The sequence below is a fragment of the Ostrea edulis genome, chromosome 2, assembly GCF_947568905.1.
Source record: "Ostrea edulis chromosome 2, xbOstEdul1.1, whole genome shotgun sequence".
Lineage (NCBI taxonomy): Eukaryota > Metazoa > Mollusca > Bivalvia > Ostreida > Ostreidae > Ostrea > Ostrea edulis.
The window spans coordinates 14671224-14692973 of NC_079165.1; the positions used below are offsets into that span (position 1 = coordinate 14671224).

At 36.0% G+C, this 21750-nt stretch overlaps 2 protein-coding genes across 5 annotated transcripts in view; one reads left to right on the forward strand and one right to left on the reverse strand.

The window, feature by feature from the left end:
* LOC125678885 (zinc finger CCCH domain-containing protein 13-like) overlaps positions 1-21750 on the forward strand; it is an 85268-nt gene that overhangs the window by 8437 nt on the left and 55081 nt on the right. The window contains exons 1-4 of one of the 4 annotated variants that reach the window (XM_048917658.2): positions 6133-6352; positions 8457-8655; positions 14933-15053; positions 15929-16111. In XM_048917658.2, coding sequence (XP_048773615.2) covers positions 8587-8655; positions 14933-15053; positions 15929-16111 — 373 coding nt within the window. In that variant the 5' untranslated portion in view covers positions 6133-6352; positions 8457-8586. Of the gene's footprint in view, positions 1-6132; positions 6353-7658; positions 7805-8456; positions 8656-14932; positions 15054-15928; positions 16112-21750 lie in introns of those variants that run through there. The other 3 variants (XM_056156169.1, XM_056156168.1, XM_048917657.2) reach the window with 3 other exon arrangements.
* On the reverse strand, positions 2397-7404 carry LOC130051404 (uncharacterized). Its single transcript, XM_056153312.1, has 2 exons — positions 7346-7404; positions 2397-3969 (listed from the first exon to the last, which is right to left on the reverse strand). The coding sequence occupies exons 1-2, from the start codon at positions 7402-7404 to the stop codon at positions 2397-2399; spliced, it is 1632 nt and encodes a 543-aa protein (XP_056009287.1).

Consider the following 21750-nt stretch of genomic DNA (forward strand, 5'->3'; position numbering starts at 1 on the left):
CAAGGTTTGTTTCAAGTGTTCAAGAAAACCAACATCTGGTAGACCAAGGTTCAACACAGTGTACAAGTCAACTTAGATATAGCTAATGTGAAATGCACAGTGTGTTGTAGTAATTTTTAGTTGATGTGATATAGTATGATTGAATAGTTTTGAGATTTAACGAGCTGATGAATGTTCATTATTCAGCTTAGATTAGTGTGAGCGATTTAATTCTCTCTTGCAGTGACAGATCCAGCACATTTTCAATGGAGGGATTGCAACCCAAGTTTGTACCTTTTCGCTTTAAGAAATTGGAGTGGTGTTGTGTTGTGTTGGGGGGGGGGGGGTGTTGAAGGCCCCAAAATGTCAAAAACTTGCCCTTTTAAAAACAAATCAATTAACGGTAGGGGTTGCATCACTCCCATAATCCCCCCTCTGGATCCACAACTGCATCGTACATCTAACTTGTAGTTACTAGTTATTGATACAAATGTATGTTAAAAGGGGGGGGGGGGGGGGGCTAATTCCTGTTCAGTGTTAGTAAAAAACAGCTTTGTAGGAAATTCTTCAGAAAAGATATCATGACCATAAACTGACAACTTCATTGTGTTGTACAATATCATACAAATGGTTTATGAATCAGGTTTAAAATCTAACCTTATTATGAATTTGTTTGAATTATTGATATTCTATGGATTCGATGAATTTGAAAATTTGATTGATTGGTTATGAAGCATGCCTACATGTACCAAGAAGACGTGTTTGTCTGTTGTTCATGTTGCTTACTGTGGCCACGTACAAGTGTGGCAAATTAGACTAATCACAAGTCTCAGTGGCTCAGCGGTTAGGGAACTTGCTTTATGCCGGGAGGCCCTAGGTTTGAGCCCTGTTCATATCTTTACTTATACAAACCTAAAATGTATAAATAGGTATTGATTGCTCTCGAGATCGCTAAATGCTTGGATTTAGAAGTTGGATTTAGATTGATTGATTGATTGAATATCGTTTTATGTCCCTCTCGAGAATATTTCACTCATATGGAGACGTCACCACTGCAGTGAAGAGCTGCAAGATTTAGGCCTATGCTCGGCGCTTATGGCCATTGAGCAGGGAGGGATCTTTATCGTGCCACACCTGCTATGACATGGGACCTCGGTTTTTGCGGTCTCATCGGAAGGATTGCCCCATTTAGTCGCCTCTTACAACAAGGAAGGGGTGCTGAGGAGCTTTTCTAACCCGGATCCCCACGTGAGAGTTACAGGTCTTTCCTTTGAGACATTAAAACATAGGTACAGTATCACAGAAAGCATTGACAGAACCTTCACTGCTACGACAATAGGTGCTATGCATAGATCTAATTTGTGACACTTCACCTATGGCTGGTGATGTCTTGATATAAGTTATAGTTCTAAAAGGGATGTGGGAAAAAAAAACAAGGAAAAGACTATTACACCTTGACCAATAGTCTGCCTTTGCCTGTTATACAATTGAGGCCTAGGTCATCTGTATGAAATATTGTACAATTCAAAAATAAAGTTGCAGACAGATAGACGGAATATGCAGAAAGCATCTATTGATCTAAGTGGCATGTCATCTGCATCTATAAGTCATGATTCTGTAACGGTTATCATTTGGTACTTGTTGGGATCATAAAGTGACTACTCTGACAGTATATGTCTTATGTATGCAACACTTAGGAGATTATTGTGGAAGGATTCTCTGTTACGTTTGTGTAGTAAGTCCTGTCTGTGTAGTAAATCCTGTCTGTGTAGTAAGTCCTGTCTGTGTAGTGAATCCTGTCTGTATAGTAAATCCTGTCTGAATAGTAAATCCTGTCTGTGTAGTAAATCCTGTCTGTATAGTAAATCCTGTCTGTGTAGTAAATCCTGTCTGTATAGTAAATCCTGTCTGTATAGTAAATCCTGTCTGAATAGTAAATCCTGTCTGTATAGTAAATCCTGTCTGTATAGTAAATCCTGTCTGTATAGTAAATCCTGTCTGTATAGTAAATCCTGTCTGTGTAGTAAGTCCTGTCTGTGTAGTAAATCATGTCTGTATAGTAAGTCCTGTCTGTGTAGTAAGTCCTGTCTGTATAGTAAATCCTGTCTGTGTAGTAAGTCCTGTCTGTTTAGTAAATCCTGCCTGTGTAGGAAATCCTGTCTGTATAGTAAATCCTGTCTGTTTAGTAAATCCTGTCTGTGTAGTAAGTCCTGTCTGTGTAGTAAATCCTGTCTGTCCTGTCTGTATAGTAAATCCTGTCTGTGTAGTAAGTCCTGTCTGTGTAGTAAATCCTGTCTGTGTAGTAAGTCCTGTCTGTTTAGTAAATCCTGTCTGTGTAGTAAATCCTGTCTGTATAGTAAATCCTGTCTGAGTAGTGAATCCTGTCTCTGTAGTAAATGCTGTCTGTGTAGTAAGTCCTATCTGTTTAGTAAATCCTGCCTGTGTAGGAAATCCTGTCTGTATAGTAAGTCCTGTCTGTATAGTAAATCCTGTCTGTCCTGTCTGTATAGTAAATCCTGTCTGTGTAGTAAGTCCTGTCTCTGTAGTAAATCCTGTCTGTGTAGTAAATCCTGTCTGTATAGTAAATCCTGTCTGTATTGTAAGTCCTGTCTGTATCGTAAGTCCTGTCTGTGTAGTAAATCCTGTCTGTATCGTAAGTCCTGTCTGTGTAGTAAATCCTGTCTGTAGTAAATCCTGTTTGTATAGTAAATCCTGTCTGTATAGTAAGTCCTGTCTGTATAGTAAATCCTGTCTGTGTAGGAAATCATGTCTGTATAGTAAGTCCTGTCTGTATAGTAAATCCTGTCTGTATTGTAAGTCCTGTCTGTATCGTAAGTCCTGTCTGTGTAGTAAATCCTGTCTGTATCGTAAGTCCTGTCTGTGTAGTAAATCCTGTTTGTATAGTAAATCCTGTCTGTATAGTAAGTCCTGTCTGTATAGTAAATCCTGTCTGTGTAGGAAATCCTGTCTGTATAGTAAGTCCTGTCTGTATAGTAAATACTGTCTGTGTAGTAAGTCCTGTCTGTGTAGTAAGTCCTGTCTGTATAGTAAATCCTGTCTGTATAGTAAGTCCTGTCTGTGTAGTAAATCCTGTCTGTATAGTAAGTCCTGTCTGTATAGTAAATACTGTCTGTGTAGTAAGTCCTGTCTGTATAGTAAGTCCTGTCTGTATAGTAAATCCTGTCTGTGTAGTAAGTCTTGTCTGTATAGTAAGTCTTGTCTGTGTAGTAAATCCTGTCTGTGTAGTAAATCCTGTCTGTGTAGTAAGTCCTGTCTGTGTAGTAAGTCCTGTCTGTGTAGTAAATCCTGTCTGTGTAGTAAGTCCTGTCTGTGTAGGAAATCCTGTCTGTATAGTAAGTCCTGTCTGTATAGTAAATCCTGTCTGTATAGTAAGTCCTGTCTGTGTAGTGAATCCTGTCTGTATAGTAAATCCTGTCTGTGTAGTAAATCCTGTCTGTATAGTAAATCCTGTCTGTGTTGTAAGTCCTGTCTGTGTAGTAAGTCCTGTCTGAGTAGTAAATCCTGTCTGTGTAGTAAATCCTGTCTGTATAGTAAATCCTGTCTGTGTAGTGAATCCTGTCTGTGTAGTAAATCCTGTCTGTGTAGTAAATCCTGTCTGTATAGTAAATCCTGTCTGTGTAGTAAATCCTGTCTGTGTAGTAAGTCCTGTCTGTGTAGTAAGTCCTGTCTGTGTAGTAAATCCTGTCTGTATAGTAAGTCCTGTCTGTGTAGTAAATCCTGTCTGTATAGTAAATCCTGTCTGTGTAGTAAGTCCTGTCTGTGTAGTAAATCCTGTCTGTATAGTAAATCCTGTCTGTGTAGTAAGTCCTGTCTGTATAATAAGTCCTGTCTGTGTAGTAAATCCTGTCTGTATAGTAAATCCTGTCTGTGTAGTAAATCCTGTCTGTGTAGTAAATCCTGTCTGTATAGTAAGTCCTGTCTGTGTAGTAAATCCTGTCTGTATAGTAAATCCTGTCTGTGTAGTAAATCCTGTCTGTATATTAAGTCCTGTCTGTATAGTAAATCCTGTGAGAATATCTGTGATGGCCATGACACAGCAGAAGACATTTCTAGTCTGTTAGTACAGTGACATATGCTCTGCATCAATAAATGTAACAGTTTCCAGCGTATGAAAATTGGAAGGCATTAGGGAAATGATGCAAATTTGTGTATTCTGCATACAAAGAAAGGGTCTCCACATAGAGAAAGGTTAGGCAGTTTTTATTACACTGAAGGGAAGATTGAGTTAGTAAAAGAAAGGCATAGCTGACAAGCTAAAGATAGAAATCAAAAGATTGATTTCACATATATAAACAAATGACATAATGCAAAGCTTTGTATTTGAGTTAAATGAAGCAGAACTAGCTGGCAGAGTTGGTGAAATCATGTATATATGTGCACTAATGATACGCCTGTAGAAATAAGGAGATGGTTATCTGTACCTGTTGTAAAGTCTGTAAAAGTGAAATTTGATCTCTTTATGATGATTTAATTTGTAGAAAACAAGAGCTGGAGGTTAAGAGGTCAGACAGCAAGGAAAGTCTGTTTGTGATGTCAGAGGACATTATTAGAGGAGTTTTAGAGAAATAATTATTACTGGCATCAGGAGCTGTGACACATGTATCATTTCTTATACTAATATATCAGTCAGGTGAAACTAGTTCTGTGGTGGTAAGTCTGAATGTATATTATTATTAGTGATGTAATGGTTGATGTGTTATAAGGGATGTAATGGTTGATTTGTTATAAGGGATGTAATGGTTGATGTGTTATTAGTGATGTAATGGTTGATTTGTTATTAGTGATGTAATGGTTGATTTGTTATTAGGGATGTAATGATTGATTTGTTATTAGTGATGTAATGGTTGATGTATTATTAGTGATGTAATGGTTGATGTGTTATAAGGGATGTAATGGTTGATGTGTTATAAGGGATGTAATGGTTGATTTGTTATAAGGGATGTAATGGTTGATGTGTTATTAGGGATGTAATGGTTGATGTGTTATTAGGGATGTAATGGTTGATGTGTTATTAGTGATGTAATGGTTGATGTGTTATTAGTGATGTTATGGTTGATGTGTTATTGGGGATGTTATGGTTGATGTGTTATTAGTGATGTAATGGTTGATGTATTATTAGTGATGTAATGGTTGATGTATTATTAGTGATGTAATGGTTGATGTGTTATTAGGGATGTAATGGTTGATTTGTTATTAGTGATGTTATGGTTGATGTGTTATTAGTGATGTAATGGTTGATGTGTTATTAGGGATGTAATGGTTGATGTATTATTAGTGATGTAATGGTTGATGTATTATTAGTGATGTAATGGTTGATGTGTTATTAGTGATGTTATGGTTGATGTGTTATTGGGGATGTTATGGTTGATTTTTTATTAGGGATGTTGTGGTTGATTTGTTATTAGTGATGTTGTGGTTGATTTGTTATTTAGAATGGTATGGTAACTCATTTGTTAATAGGTATTTTAAGGTCAATATGTGTTTATATTTGATCATGTTTTCATATGAGAAAGAGGAGAGAGAGTTTCACATTATAGTGATCATTGATCAGAGTTACAAATGAATCTGATAAAAATACCAGTGTATTTTAGGTCTTTTATATGGTGACTTTACATGCTGTATATTTAACAAAATATTTTTATTCCGTTTGAAAGTCATCACAGATGTAGGTCTGTATTTTATAATGTTATAGATTTTCCTACAGCAAATATACTGTACATGGAATTCTAGTCATGCTCTTTAATTATCAATTAGTAGCTGTAGACTTTTTATCTGTGATGAAGAGTTTAATAATGCATTCCACCATCTCATCTTCTAAAATGTATGAAGATCCAAATTGAATTCAATCTTTTTAAGATGCTCATTTTTTAAATTAAGCGCATCTGGGCAAACCTGGAGAGCAGATGTTTAGGAAATTTTACTCCTTTACAAATGAAAAAACTCTGCTAGAGAATGATTCAGTTCGTTACAGATTAAGCTGCAGATTTCATTAAAAACTTTGTTTAGATATTTGTAGAATTAATTTTCCCTGTACGAAATGATATTTGATTGCATATTTTTGACATACAGTCATGGTGGTTAAATTGGCTGAGTTGATGCTATGCTAAAAAATGATAGTGTTTAGTGTGGAGGAAGATTTCCCTGTGTAACATTGCGCTGAAAGCTGACGAGAGCAGATGTATGGGATTTTTGTTTTTCTTCGGAATGATAAATCAATTGCTGTGAAAGTATCCGGATCAACATAACGTTTGATGTCATTAATTGTGGCTCGGACAGTGGACGTTGCTGGGTAGTGTGTGTTAGGAGGGATTTAAGCATAAAAAGTAATATTGAAGAGAGCTATTCCAAAAAGGTTCGTTTTTAATATGTTTTGTGTTGCAAAACTGTAATTGCAGATGTTTCATTATCGTCAGGGAGAGTGGCCTTTTAAAAGTTTTAATTGGAGAAAAAATCATGATCTGATAAGACAAAAAAATGAGGATTTTTACTTTTTCTTTACTTTTTTTTTTTGTTAATAAGGATAAAATGTTCAAATTAAATGTTCAAAATGATGGCATACATGTACCGTGAACCCAGACTTGCAGATTAAATTGCATTGAAAGTAAACAGGATGTTAGATGTAAATCAATAGCCCATTTAGATAGACTGGACCTATTTTCCCAAGTGATTTTAGCATTTGTTGCTGATGTTAAACTTCTCATTTTGTAGAAGAGAAAGATTATGTTTAAAAAAAATGGGTGTGTTTACTATTTTATAATGGCATTTATGAGGTTGTTAAAGTGTATGGGCATATAAAAAACAAAAACAAAAACGCCTCATACTAGTTAAATCATATATTAATAATATGAATTTGCACATGCCCTATGAAAACATATATACATGCCAGGAAAGCCCGTTAGTAGTTAATATGAGGACCTTTGATAGATAAGACAGTATTTTGTATTCTGTAGGCTCATACACGGATCTCACGAATAAATAGTGTGGTAAAAATATTGATATTTAATTGACATTTGAAAACTTTTTGATTTTAATAGTATTTTACAAAAAAAAAGGGGGGGGGGGGGTCTATTCTTTGTTATTTCTACTCGGGTTTTAGAAAATTCAATCTACACAAGAAAAATACAGAAAATTGCTATAATTAGATGGCTTAGTGAAATTTTGTGGGCAATTTGGATTCAAATGGATATAAGTTTCATGCAGAAGTTCAGATGAGGTCATGTGTGTGTGTTTGGCTACTGATAAAATCGCCCAAACATCTCGGAGGCATCAGTGTCAGCAAGATGCTTGTTTTGCCCCCTGTCCTGTCAATTATCCTGTAATTATACCGGGCACCTGTATGGGATACCTGATTCTCCCAGAACTCGCGTCCAATACACACACTCCGATGAGAAGTAACCAGTACATATTTTGTCTTGTCGGAAGTTTTATGATAAAGACAATTAAGATGCCATTATAGAGCTTTATCTGATCAATGTCTTTAGGAGGCCTGTGGTGCAGTGATTCTAGAGGAGCCCGAGTGTTTATGCTGGGTGTCAATTGAGAGTGAGTGGGCTGGCTATACAGGAAGTGTATCGATGATTATTTTTTATGTGTGTATTGGATTTAATCAGATAATTGTAATTAAGCATGTTATGACTCTATTGATTACATTAATTTTTTCCTCGTATGAGCAAGAAAGAACAAGGTGACAGATATTGATTGCAGAATTAAAACAGTGAGTGTTAAATAGAATTTAAAATAAGTTTTGAAGTGCAACACAGACACACATTTCACCAAGAGAGGATATAAAATCGATGTACAGAAGGTAAACATTTTTTAAGTTATGCAATTTTTTTTATACGTGGTTGAAAGTGAATTTTTGCCTGCAAAATTTTTTGATTCCAGGCTTGAGGTGTAATGAGGTTTGAAAAGATTCTTTCTTTCCTAAAGGAAGGTAAATTAATTGGAACCTTCTTAAAAGCATGTCATGTTGATAACTGGTCAGGGTTGGAATGGCGAGGCTTGCGATGATGCAGGGTTTGCTGAAGGGGATCATCAGTTGATAGTTAGCCTTTTGAGATTCTGCCTATAGTGTCTGATTTATGCATCGTAAGAGTCTGCTGTCTCTCTCATCACCAAATAGTGCTAGACATTGCTTTCTAATTCAATTTTTAACAAAAAAAAATTTGCCATTAGCTGATTACGGCTTTATGTTTTAAAACATTATAACTCTTGTAGATGATTTAGCTAAAGACTCTGTCATGTTTTTTGTAACGAGTTGCGTAGACCTCCAATAAAGCTCTCAGATTTAGCTTGGTAATTGAATTGACAACAATCTGAGGCCTAGTATCTAGAGCCACACACCTAAGTTGCAGACAACATAAAATCTTTTTTTCTGATTTTGACACAGTGTTGTAAATCCAGTGCACTAGTTTATAATGATCAATACAACATTGACGAAATTCCTCATTTACCAGGGTCAGTGAGTTAGAAGTGGACGTGGTGCAGACTTGCTGAGTGAGACAGAACAGCAACATGACCACTGGATTTTATACAGAGAGATTCAGTGCACTGTACATTGAGATGGCAAGAGAAGTGTAGATAAGAATGGATTTATTTGAACATGGGGCCTACAAAAACCTGGACAGGAGAAAGCTGCATCCCTTACTGGATCAGGTCAGTGTTGCTGAGATATCATGTTATTTTTATTCAGTACCAGGGTACAATAGAATACCTTTAGGTTTGAAATGTACAGAGAGTTTGTCGATCAGATTTTCTTCTGTTGAGCATTTGTCAATTCTGTCCCTACATGTTTATATACTAAATACATAAACGTTTGTTCTGCTATATAGTCTTACCCTTTTCCGTCCTTCTGTCATAATTCAGTTTCTATTTATCATCTCTGCTACAGATACACATATTCAACTGAAATTTGGTACAGGGATATATCTATTCGGTTCTGGTCAAATGATATTTGACAGAGTTGGACATAGAAAATTTCAAAAACTTCAGCTCATTATCTCGGTGATACATGAGGCATTTTAAATTGAAATTAATGATATAGATAGTACCACAAGTCAAGAGAATAATCAGATCAAGGTTGTGCTTGGTAAAAGTTTTTGGCAGAGTTATGCCCCTTGGATTTAATTTTTTCCCCCAACAATTCAGTCTCTACTCATTTCAGTCCTAGTGTCATAGACAGTTTGAATTGAAATTCAGAGTATGGATAAATCATGAACATACACAGGTCAAGTGACGATATGGATCTGATAATTTTTGGCAGTTATGGCCCTTGGGTGGGGATGTGTGTGTCACTCCTGACACGTCTAGCTGGGTTCTTTTATGTCCCATAATCAGAGATATAGTTTTTGGTCTATCCATTTGGTCAGTTGTTTGCAGAACCTTTTACCTTGGCTATGACCTTTGAATGGATGGTGATAGGGTTTTCATATTTCACATGTGTATTGTGACAAGATCTTTCTTTTGATACCAAACAAAAGTTTTAACATTGTGACCTTGGGCTTTGACCTTCTTTTGAAACACACTTTAACCTTGGCCATAACTTAAAATGGTTGATGATGAGGCTTTCATATTTCTCTTGTGCATTCCTTATGACAAGACCAAAAACCAAATTCACCAAAAAAATTTACACCTTGGAGTTGGGTCATACTGGAGACTCAGTGCTTTACAAACACATTATTCTTTGCTTTTTGTTAGTGAATAAATGTTTTCTATTAATATTTATAAGGTTAGGATTTTTACAAACTCCTGCATTTCAACATAACCATTGGATATGGGGTATTATAGAAGGATGAAAATTAGAATATCCATACAATATAAGCACTCACATATAAAGGAAGAAGGATATTTGACAGCAGGATGAAGTAAACGTTGTACAATACTCTGGCTGCTTATTTTTATACAATTGTGTATTTTTGTGCCAATGAGGAAAGGAAGATGTTGGTGCGCTTACAGCCTTTGAATGGAGAGGGATCTTTATCGTGCCACACCTGCTCTGACAAGGGACCTCAGATTTTGCAGTCTCATCTGAAGGACCACCCCATTTAGTCACCTCTTACAACAAGCAGGAGGGTACTTACTAGGACTTATTCTAACCCGAACTCTACGGGCCGAGAAAAGGAAGAACACAGCCTTAATGTCACATAGAAAAGTGTAGAATGTCCATTGCTGAACATGTCCACTATTGAATAAAGTGACTTTTTATAAAGGTTTAGAGGTGCATTCACTAAAGTGCATGGCTCTCCTAAATGAGCTTGATGATGATTGATTTATCGCCCTATTTTCTTGTAAGATCTGAATTTGCTTATCTGAACAAAGTATAGTATTTAGTTACAGAGAGGTGGTTCTATTACTGAGGAAAATTAGTGGTTTTTCTTTAACTTATCATACATATGATCCTTAAGTTCAAGAACGTATTCTAGAGTTTAAAGACAAAACCAAACTAGGATCCCAACTAATGGTCTTTAAAATTGAATTTGTTAAAAGAGTCCAGTCCATGGTACCGTGGAGACCACCCATTCTGTAAAATTTTCTATCAATTTCCTTGACAAAATTTGGTTAATTTATTTCCCATTGATTGTGGGGAAATTTAGTTCCCATGAGAAAAAGGTGAATGTGGCAATATTTGGTTACAGCGTAATGAATGTTTTAAGCCACATGCGATCTCTTTAAGATCTTGCATGCACAATTTGAAGTTTGGTCCAAACACACTTGTATTGATTCAGATTACAAAACAGGTAATGGGAACATGTCGGAACGAAGTCGGAGATAAAGGTATTTCTGGCTGATGTGGCCACAGTTTCTGTTTGTTTTAACTCTATCCTACTTGACCTATGAAATATGTCCCCCCATCCATTCCAGTGTCTTTGGGGTTTCAGCGCTTCATTTTTTTTAGTACTTCTTGTGTGAACTGCCTTTGGCAGGGAATGAAGGTCATTGGACCAATGTCATTTGAATGATGACCAAGTTACCACTTTCCTCTCCTTGCACCTGTTTTTTTTTTTAATCAGAATGTGGTGTCTTTCTAGAAATTGTATAAATTTCTCCTTACAGTATTTAGGAAATTGTAACATGACCATATATGGATGGATTTCAAACTGAGATTTTATCAAACAGATTCTAATGGGCAGACCTTTAAACACTTTGATGCTTTAATAAGATCAAACACTTTAGTGCATGTTGGTAAATTGAATGCCATTTAGGCAGGTGTGTCTGTCCTTGGTGAGTCTATCAGGAAATCAGACGCCCTGAGTGGGTGTAACCAGAGACACATTCTGTCATGTCTGATGATTGCGAGGGTGTGTAACTTGTCTGATGGTGGTGGTACTTGTCTTAGTCATTAGTTCTGGCAACAAGTACCTGTTCCATACTCTGAGAGATAGTACAGAAATACAATATGCTGTCTTTACTATTTGATGTCCAAAATTTTATTTTTTTAATGGATCAAATTGTGAGTTTGAAAACGGCTAACCTGACAATATAGACCATCACTAGACAATGTTAATTGAGCACCATGCATCATTTGTGGAAACAATTTGTCGATTTAAATTCCATCTTACAGGCCATAACTCTCTTGCCCTAACCAGCTGTAAAAATCTCTTGGGTCACAACCCACTTGCATTTAAACAGTAGCTTCTGTCTGAATAGTCTGAAGTTTGTAACATGCATTTATTTCTGACTTCTAATCAGTATGGTTGTTATAAAGTGTGAAGAAATTTAAACATACAGGAAGGGGGGGGGGTGGACAAGGATGCCTGCCTCTCCCCATCTTTCCTCATACACAACTGTGCCCCCTTTCTCTTCACTCTCTTTCTTTCAATCTTTCCTGTTTTCCTTTCTCCTCTCACCCTTCCTCTTTCTCTCAATCTTTCCTGTTTTCCTTTCTCCTCTCACCCTTCCTCTTCCTTTTCCCCACCTCCCTTTTACCCCTGACAGTCTATAGTAGGTAACTTTGAATGGAAATTTGACAACCAAGCGATCATGACATCTTCATTGATGTAGTGTACAAACTACTGTAATTTTTTCATAACGACTTTATTTCACGATTTACCAGTGATAATCTGGTTTGCTGTGACTAATTTTCATGACTGAGACAATCTTTTAAAAGTTGGTTTACAGAACTTTGAAAATTATGTCATTTGTAACAGGAAAGGGGAGAATTATGGCAGGATCCCTGTATTACTAGTTAGGTGCTCTAACCACTGACCTATCCAGACTGATATTCATGGTCCATATAGCTCAAACCACTAAACATTATTATAAATCTTTAATTACAGTGCACTTTCTTAATATTTTGTTTGCCAAAAAATGAAAGTCGTCTACTTAATTTTTTTATATATCGATCTTTCTTCAATTTTATTTTCAACGGAGTTATTCCTCTTTGATTACTTCAACATAATAAACACTTAAAAGTTCCCTCAAATGCCATTAAACGTTATTGAATTAATCTTTTTATTCATAACTTGAGGAAAGTATTGGAAAAAAGTTTACCCACTCATATTCGTTATAAAAAGGTATTTTTGAAATAATGCAGGAATATGTGTGCCTGAATAGTTAAAACTGTATTGATAATTGGAAGCTTGAAACTCAATCACTGAAATTTATTAGAGGTCATGTTTACTTTCATCTCACTTTTGTTTACAGTCAAAGTATAATTAAAGGTGCACATTTTATTAACGTTGTTTGCACACTAGAATGTGAAACTCAACAGTTCAGATTAAGGGTAACGTTACAGAATAACAAAACCTGTGACTCTGCAGCCTGATGTTTCCCCATCATACAATTTAAAAAAGGGGGGGGGGATGGGGCATTCATCCATAAACCACCCACAGATCTTAAGTGGCCTCCTGATTCTAACCGGGGGGGGGGGGGGGGGGATTCATCCATAAACAACCCACAGATGGGGGGGATTCATCCATAAACAACCCACAGATGGGGGGGGGGGGGATTCATCCATAAACAACCCACAGATCTGAAGTGGCCTCCTGATTCTAGCCTGTGTATGAAGAACACCCTGGTTTGAAGTTTTTCAGCTGATTCTACCCTATATGCATACAAATCTAAATCATCTAAAATGATACACTCAATCAGATGCTACCCCATGGCATGTACATAAAACTCTGAAATAACGTACTCCATCAAATTCTATCCGATGTACATAAACTCTAAAATAACGTACTCCATCAAATTCTATCCGATGTACATAAACTCTAAAATAACGTACTACATCAAATTCTATCCCGTGTACATAAACTCTAAAATAATGTACTCCATCAAATTCTATCCCGTGTACATAAACTCTAAAATAATGTACTCCATCAAATTCTATCCGATGTACATAAACTCTAAAATAATGTACTCCATCAAATTCTATCCCGTGTACATAAACTCTGAAATAACGTACTCCATCAAATTCTATCCCGTGTACATAAACTCTGAAATAACGTACTCCATCAAATTCTATCCCGTGTACATAAACTCTGAAATAACGTACTCCATCAAATTCTATCCCGTGTACATAAACTCTGAAATAACGTACTCCATCAAATTCTATCCGATGTACATAAAACTTTTAAGATAATGTAGTACATCAAATTCTGTCCCGTGTACATAAAACTCTAAAATAATTTACGTGTAGTAGATCATCAAATTCTGTCCCGTGTACATAAATCTCTAAAATAATTTACGTGTAGTACATCAAATTCTGTCCCGTGTACATAAAACTCTAAAATAATTTACATGTAGTACATCAAATTCTGTCCCATGTACATAAATCTCTAAAATAATTTACGTGTAGTACATCAAATTCTGTCCCGTGTACATAAAACTCTAAAATAATTTACGTTTAGTACATCAAATTCTGTCCCGTGTACATAAAACTCTAAAATAATTTACGTGTAGTACATCAAATTCTGTCCCGTGTACATAAATCTCTAAAATAATTTACGTGTAGTACATCAAATTCTGTCCCGTGTACATAAAACTCTAAGATAATTTACTCCATCAAATTCTATCGCGTGATGGCCAGTTTACTGTTTATCATACCGTTTATTTCATTATAACTGGAGAACAAAGTAAAGCACATACTTGCAATGATGGCATAATCCACCTCTTCATGAGTTTCATCTGCAGCCATTTTATACTGTGGAATCATTGTTCATTTGGGATTGATGTTCGTGGATTTCGTGGGTCACTCTTACCCACGAATTTAAGTGTCCTCGAACTTGTTTTTAAACCAAGTAGAGTTATCTCTCCGAGTGATATCGTATCACTTACTCATGAAATTACGTAACTAAGAACCAGCAAAACTTTGCTTACCCACAAACATTGGCCTCCACGAATTAAATTGATTCTACAGTATATGGTATAAACAATTGGATGAAACAACTTGTACAAAAGTATTTCTTTAGTTTTGTTTATACTTTGTCAACTTTCAGAAATCAGGAAGCTTACAGCTGTCGACAGTTGATTGGTGGCAGCAATCGTTTGATTGCTTTATTGGGTAGAAAGACTGCACCTGTTTACTCAGTTGTCTTGGAGATAAATATTTCAGAAATTAATTTCATTTTTTAAAGTACAGGAGGGCATCAACGGCGATGCTCCACGCCAACATACTTTTTCATGAAGCATGTTAGCACTTAATGAAAATTAGCATGCCAATGTGAAGCATTGCAGTTCATACCCTCATGTATTTTCAGAAATGAAATTTATTTCTTGCATTTATATTCTACTTTCTTTTCTGTTGGAATTCCTAGCCATTGAAATAGACAAACTATATTTAAGCAGATTCATGTGATCACAACTGTTTCGCATTCATGAGGAAATGGCTATCATTACAAATGGTAGAAATATCATAGGCAAAAACACTGTAATATAGAGAAATAATGTTAAGCAGTGGAGAATTTTACTGAATGTAACTCTCTTTTTTTATTAGGAGGAGTACGAAGTGACAAACACAGACAATGCAGTCAAAGTTCACACAGACAAACCTCACCTGGTCAGTCTCGGGAGTGGACGACTCTCTACAGCGGTCACTATACTACCACTGCAAGAGGGTACATTGTTCTAACTTATCACAGAAGGGGGAAGGTTGTGTGGATCGTATTACTTATATCGTTATTGTAATTATTGCTTCATACCCGCTGTATGTATTGTGATTTCTGGTGATCTATCCAAGAGAAATTTTACAAATAGTAATTTTTCATTAGTTTTGTTACTAATGAGGCCGTGGTTCCAAAAAAATTTCAATTTTAAACTTTTTTGTTCATGCCTATGGTTACCATATCAAAGTTGACTACAGTGTCATTCTTAACCATGTACAAATCTGCAACAGCAATTCTAGGGCATTAATTAATGTGTACATCATTTGTTCAGTACCAGTACCATTTATTCAGTATTGTTCAGTACCATTTGTTTGGTACCATTTGTTCAATATAATTTATTCAGTACCATTTGTTCAATATAAATTGGTCAGTATCATTTGTTCAATATTATTTGTTCAGTTTCATTTGTTCAGTATCATTTGTTCAATACCAAGTGTTCAGTATCATTTGTTCAATACCATTTGTTCAGTACCATTTGTTTAATATAAATTGGTCAGTATCATTTGTTCAGTACCTTTTGTTCAGTGCCATTCGTTCAGTACCATTCGTTCAGTACCATTTGTTCAGTTCTGTTTTGCATGCACCATGGTTTACTGTTTGTTGATTTTATGGCATGGACATACCCACAAATTCAAATCCTTTTTTAATAAGAAAAATTGAACTAAAATAAGGACAAAAGCTTTCCAACGTCAAAGTCCCCATTCTTATTTTTCCATATCCATGAAAAATTAACCTCGCAGATATAAATGATGCTACAGTATACAGAAGACAGATCCATTGTTATATTGTATGTTTGTAGACTTTTGATGAAAGGACTGTGTTTGTAGGGAGGACAGAGATGGGCTCATCTAATGCCCCCAGCGTGCCCGACATCATTATCCAGGGGACGGGTGTGGAACCTGAACACTGCTTTATTGAGAACATCCATGGAGTGATCACATTATACCCTCTCGCCAAGATGTGTGCTGTGGATGGAATCCTGGTCACAGAGCCCACCCGACTCCCACAAGGTGAGTAGTCCAGAGTTAAATGTTAAGTCATTCCACAACAGCATTGTATTTCAAGTGATATTTAGTGTGATCCCACATCATTGTAATTATAGTGATATTCAGTGTGATCCCACAGCATTGTAATTCTAGTGATATTCAGTGTGATCCCATATCATTGTAATTATAGTGATATTTAGTGTGATCCCACAGCATTGTAATTATAGTGATATTTAGTGTGATCCCACAGCATTGTATTTCAAGTGATATTTAGTGTGATCCCACAGTATTGTGATTCTAGTGATATTCAGTTTGATCACATAGCATTGTATTTCAAGTGATATTTAGTGTGATCCCACAGCATTGTAATTCTAGTGATATTCAGTGTGATCCCACAGCATTGTAATTATAGTGATATTTAGTGTGATCCCACAGCATTGTATTTCAAGTGATATTTAGTGTGATCCCACAGTATTGTGATTCTAGTGATATTCAGTTTGATCACATAGCATTGTATTTCAAGTGATATTTAGTGTGATCCCACAGCATTGTAATTCTAGTGATATTCAGTGTGATCCCACAGCATTGTAATTATAGTGATATTTAGTGTGATCCCACAACATTGTAACTAGTGATATTTGGTATGATCCCACATCATTGTAATTCTAGTGATATTCAGTTTGATCCCATAGCATTGTATTTGTAGTGATAGTTAGTGTGATCCCACAGCATTGTAATTCTAGTGATGTTTAGTGTGATCCCACAGCATTGTAATTCTAGTGATATTTAGTGTGATCCCACAACATTGTAACTCTAGTGATATTTAGTGTGATCCCACAACATTGTAACTCTAGTGATATTTAGTGTGATCCCACAGCATTGTAATTCTAGTGATGTTTAGTGTGATCCCACAGCATTGTAATTCTAGTGATAACTAGTGTGATCCCACTGCATTGCAATTCTAGTGATATTCAGTGTGATCCCACATCATTGTAATTCTGATGATATTTAGTGTGATCCCTCAGCATTGTAATTCTACTTATATTCAGTGTGATCCCACAGCATTCTAATTCTAGTGATATTTGGTGTGATCCCACAGCATTGTAATTATAGTGATATTTAGTGTGATCCCACAACATTGTAACTAGTGATATTTGGTATGATCCCACATCATTGTAATTCTAGTGATATTCAGTTTGATCCCATAGCATTGTATTTGTAGTGATATTTAGTGTGATCCCACAACATTTTAACTCTAGTGATATTTAGTGTGATCCCACAGCATTGTAATTCTAGTGATGTTTAGTGTGATCCCACAGCATTGTAATTCTAGTGATAACTAGTGTGATCCCACAACATTGTAATTCTAATGATATTTAGTGTGATCCCTCAGCATTGTAATTCTACTTATATTCAGTGTGATCCCACAGCATTCTAATTCTAGTGATAACTAGTGTGATCCCACAGCATTGTAATTCTTGTGATATTTGAACTGATCCCACAGCATTGTAACTCTAGTGATATTTGGTGTGATCCCACAGCATTGTAATTCTAGTGATATTCAGTTTGATCCCATAGCATTGTATTTTAAGTGATATTCAGTGTGAGCGCACAGCATTGTAATTCTAGTGATATTCAGTTTGATCCCACAGCATTATATTTCTAGTGATATTTAAAGTGATCCCACAACATTGTAATTCTAGTGATATTCAGTTTGATCCCATAGCATTGTATTTGTAGTGATAGTTAGTGTGATCCCACAGCATTGTAATTCTAGTGATGTTTAGTGTGATCCCACAGCATTGTAATTATAATGTTTAGTGTGATCCCACAACATTGTAATTCTAGTGATATTTAGTGTGATCCCACAACATTGTAATTCTAGTGATATTTAGTGTGATCCCTCAGCATTGTAATTATAGTGATATTCAGTGTGATCCCACAGCATTCTAATTCTAGTGATAACTAGTGTGATCCCACAACATTGTAATTCTTGTGATATTTGAAGTGATCCCACAGCATTGTAACTCTAGTGATATTCAGTATGATCCCACAGCATTGTAATTCTAGTGATAGCTAGTGTGATCCCACAGCATTGTAATTCTAGTGATGTTTAGTGTGATCCCACAGCATTTTTAATTCTAGTGATGTTTAGTGTGATCCCACAACATTGTAATTATAGTGATAACGAGTGTGATCCCACCAGTATAGTAGTGATAGTTATGCCACATGTTTTGTATACCAATGATAACTAGTTAGTGTGATCCCAAAGACAAAGGCCGTGATGTCAAATCTGATGAAATTAGATCTTTTGATCTGCCCATGTAGGTCATTATACAGAGGTGTTTCAATTTTGTGACGGGATCAAACATTTGAATTTAAATTAAATTATGTTACATCATTTCTATTGTTTTTCCCCAATCACGATCGATATTGCATTTTGTATGAGGCTTTATAATTTTAAGATATTTCATTGTGTAGGGGCATTCTCTCACCAGAGGGCGCGTTACGCAAGCTTCACATACACCTCTGTCAACGCTTGGAACCACGTGATAATATAATCACATGATATAAACAGTCATTCTCGGTTTCCTTTCCCTTTAAAAGTTCAGACAACAGGTGATACATCAGGCTCTTTTCATAGCCAACTGACACTTTAATAAGTGCATATTTACCATTTAGCTGTTTGTCTCTTATTTTACAAGTTTTATCGTATTTTTACAGCCTTTCTTACTTTTGATTCCATGTTTACATTTAAATCTCCACCACGTGTATATTCTACGTTCATACGCATATTACGAAGTAGTTCCAAATTTATGATCAGAAAACGGCGATTTTAAACAATTTACAGTGAGCATCAATTTGATTGCACCAAAAACATATAATATGACTAAATATTTAGTCCAAAACATAAATGTTGGATCAAAGAAACTTTTACAAGATTTCTGTAAAAAGCCGTTGACAGAGGTGTAGTGCGAGGAGCGCACGGAACTCTGGGTAGAGAATGTGTGTAGGGGGTCTTAAGACTAGGATGAAATTGAGTTCATCCACAGTCAATAGGAGTATGTGAGTCTTTAGTCCCTCATTGTCAAAGGTTTACTGAATGAATGTGCAGACTCAAATGTTCTCTATTCTAATTGTAAGACCCACTCTCGTGTGATATTTGGTGATATAAAAACAAGAATTGTCAAAGACTAGTGTGTAATGTTGAAAGAGTTATCTCTCTTGACAAAGATCTTCTCGTTTGGGGGGTATATTAAAGTAGATCAGTGATATCTCACAGGATTGAGATACAGAATGTATAGTAAATTGTTTTGTTTTTAAATTCCAGAGAGAAACTAATGTTCACGATAAAATAGTGAAAAGTAAATGTGGCCTCCCCATTGCTATAGATACGATCTTTAGTGCACCTACACGATAAAATATTATGTAACGCAGTAGACATCTGCTGACATATCTAATGACATCAGAGTAAAAGAATACGAGTCATTGAGGATCTTCACACCAATCGGTCTGATAGGACGAACTGGTACAGTAGGAGATTTATATTACACAATAATCTTTATATCCTTATCCAAAACTGAAAACAGATACCCTAAATGAATTCCTACTTTGATAGAGGGATTAAGATTTTCAGACAACACAGTAGTTTGGTGTTTTAAGTCTTTAGATGGAGATTAAATGATTAGAAGAGAACAAGTGTCTTTGTTTGTAAGCCTCACCCCACCAAGTGGATTGTTTTCAGTAGAATGTGATAGGTAATACAGATTGAATTCAATTAATCATGTCAAAACATACATAAGAAAGCTATTATGTAAAAGGTGCAGACTGTCTAAAAAGTGTGAACGATATGTAAATGTAGATAATGCGTGCTGCAGCATCAGCAGACGTTCATTATGATGAGTAAATATATTTATATAGTCGGTTACGCATCCACTTGAATTATATCTGAAATCTTTACATTCCTAAATTACAGTAGCAATATGTTTGTCTTTGATATCTTTACAAATCGTAATGGTAGCCATTTTCTCATGATGGCGTTAACAGTTGTAAATAATGCATATATAATCTTAACAATTATACTGCGTCAATTTTCTGACAAAAATTAATATACGAAATAAATTTCATTTTAAAAAGAACATGAGCATATGACCAGCAATGCTTCACACCAGCATATTATTATACGCCTGTCGAAGACGGGACGTATTATGGTATGGCGTCGTCTGTCCGGACCTTGTGGGCAGGATACACAGGGTTCGAAATTACCTCATGTCCGTAAGTCCGAGACTAGTAAAAAACGTGTCGGACTAGTAAACTCTCTATAGCACTAGTCCGTACGGACTAGTGAAAATCCGGAAATCAATCTTGAATTGGTTAAGATTTTTGCAAGATTTGTCTGAGTCTCTTAGATGTTTGAACTTATGGTCGATTACCTGCATGATTAAGTGTTTGCGTGACTATGACATCCTGATCTTTCAAACACATGGAGTGCGTTTGAGATCGCCATTCTTCGAACGAGCACAAATTCCTGCCGATTCCGAACTCCGAGTACGCATCACGAGAACGGATTCGAGGTGCAAGAACTGCAAGTAGTGTGATCTAAGAACAATCACGTTTGTGCGCACATGTTCTCGTCATTCACGACTCAAACACAGGAGTTTGTAACACTATAGCTCATGGCTTGGTAAATCGAGTGAATTTTATTGACTTTATTGATAAAATTTTGAACTCCTGTGACTGTAAGAACTGAGCATGAAAACAATGGGAACGTCGATCTCGAACGCACTTATGGACGTTTATAAAAGGATAAACTCGGAGGTTACTGTATGCTTCTGAAGATCTTGAATGCAAAATAAAGTATGGTGGTCTTTTTCTTCTGAAGGTGTCAGAAAATGAATTGCTTGCAACTGTGATGTGTTTGGTTTCATTAAATACTATTGAATAAAATGATCATTTAATGATATACTGGACGGACTAGTGAAATGCTTTGCGGACTAGTGAACATCAATAGTGACTAGTCCATACGGACTATTGCTTGAAAAAGTTAATTTCGAACCCTGATACAGACTGAACCATAAGCCCTACGACTTTACAACTTGGTACATTTGATCACCATGATGAGAGGAAGATGCCTGTTGTTTTTCAAGGTCAAAGGTCAAGGTCGTAGTATCACTTATTAGGAAAACCTTGTGGGCAGGATACAAACCGAACTGTAAGCTCCAGGATATTATAACTTGGTATATTTGATCACCATGATGAGAGGAAGATGCCTATTGTTTTTCAAGGTCAAGGTCGTAGTATCACTTTAGGAAAACCTTGTGGGCAGGATACAAACCGAACCATAAGCTCCAGGATATTATAACTTGGTATATTTGATCATCATGATGAGAGGAAGATGTCTATTGTTTTTCAAGGTCAAGGTCGTAGTATCACTTATTAGGAAAACCTTGTGGGCAGGATACAAACCGAACCGTAAGCTCCTGGATATTATAACTTGGTATATTTGATCACCATGATGAGAGGAAGATGCCTATTTTTTTCAAGGTCAAGGTCATAGGTTTACTTAGTAGAAAAACCTTGTAGGTATACAGACCAAACCGTTGGGGCTAGGAGTGTCAAATTTAATACGCATATACCTTATTCCAAGTGGAGGAAGCCTATTG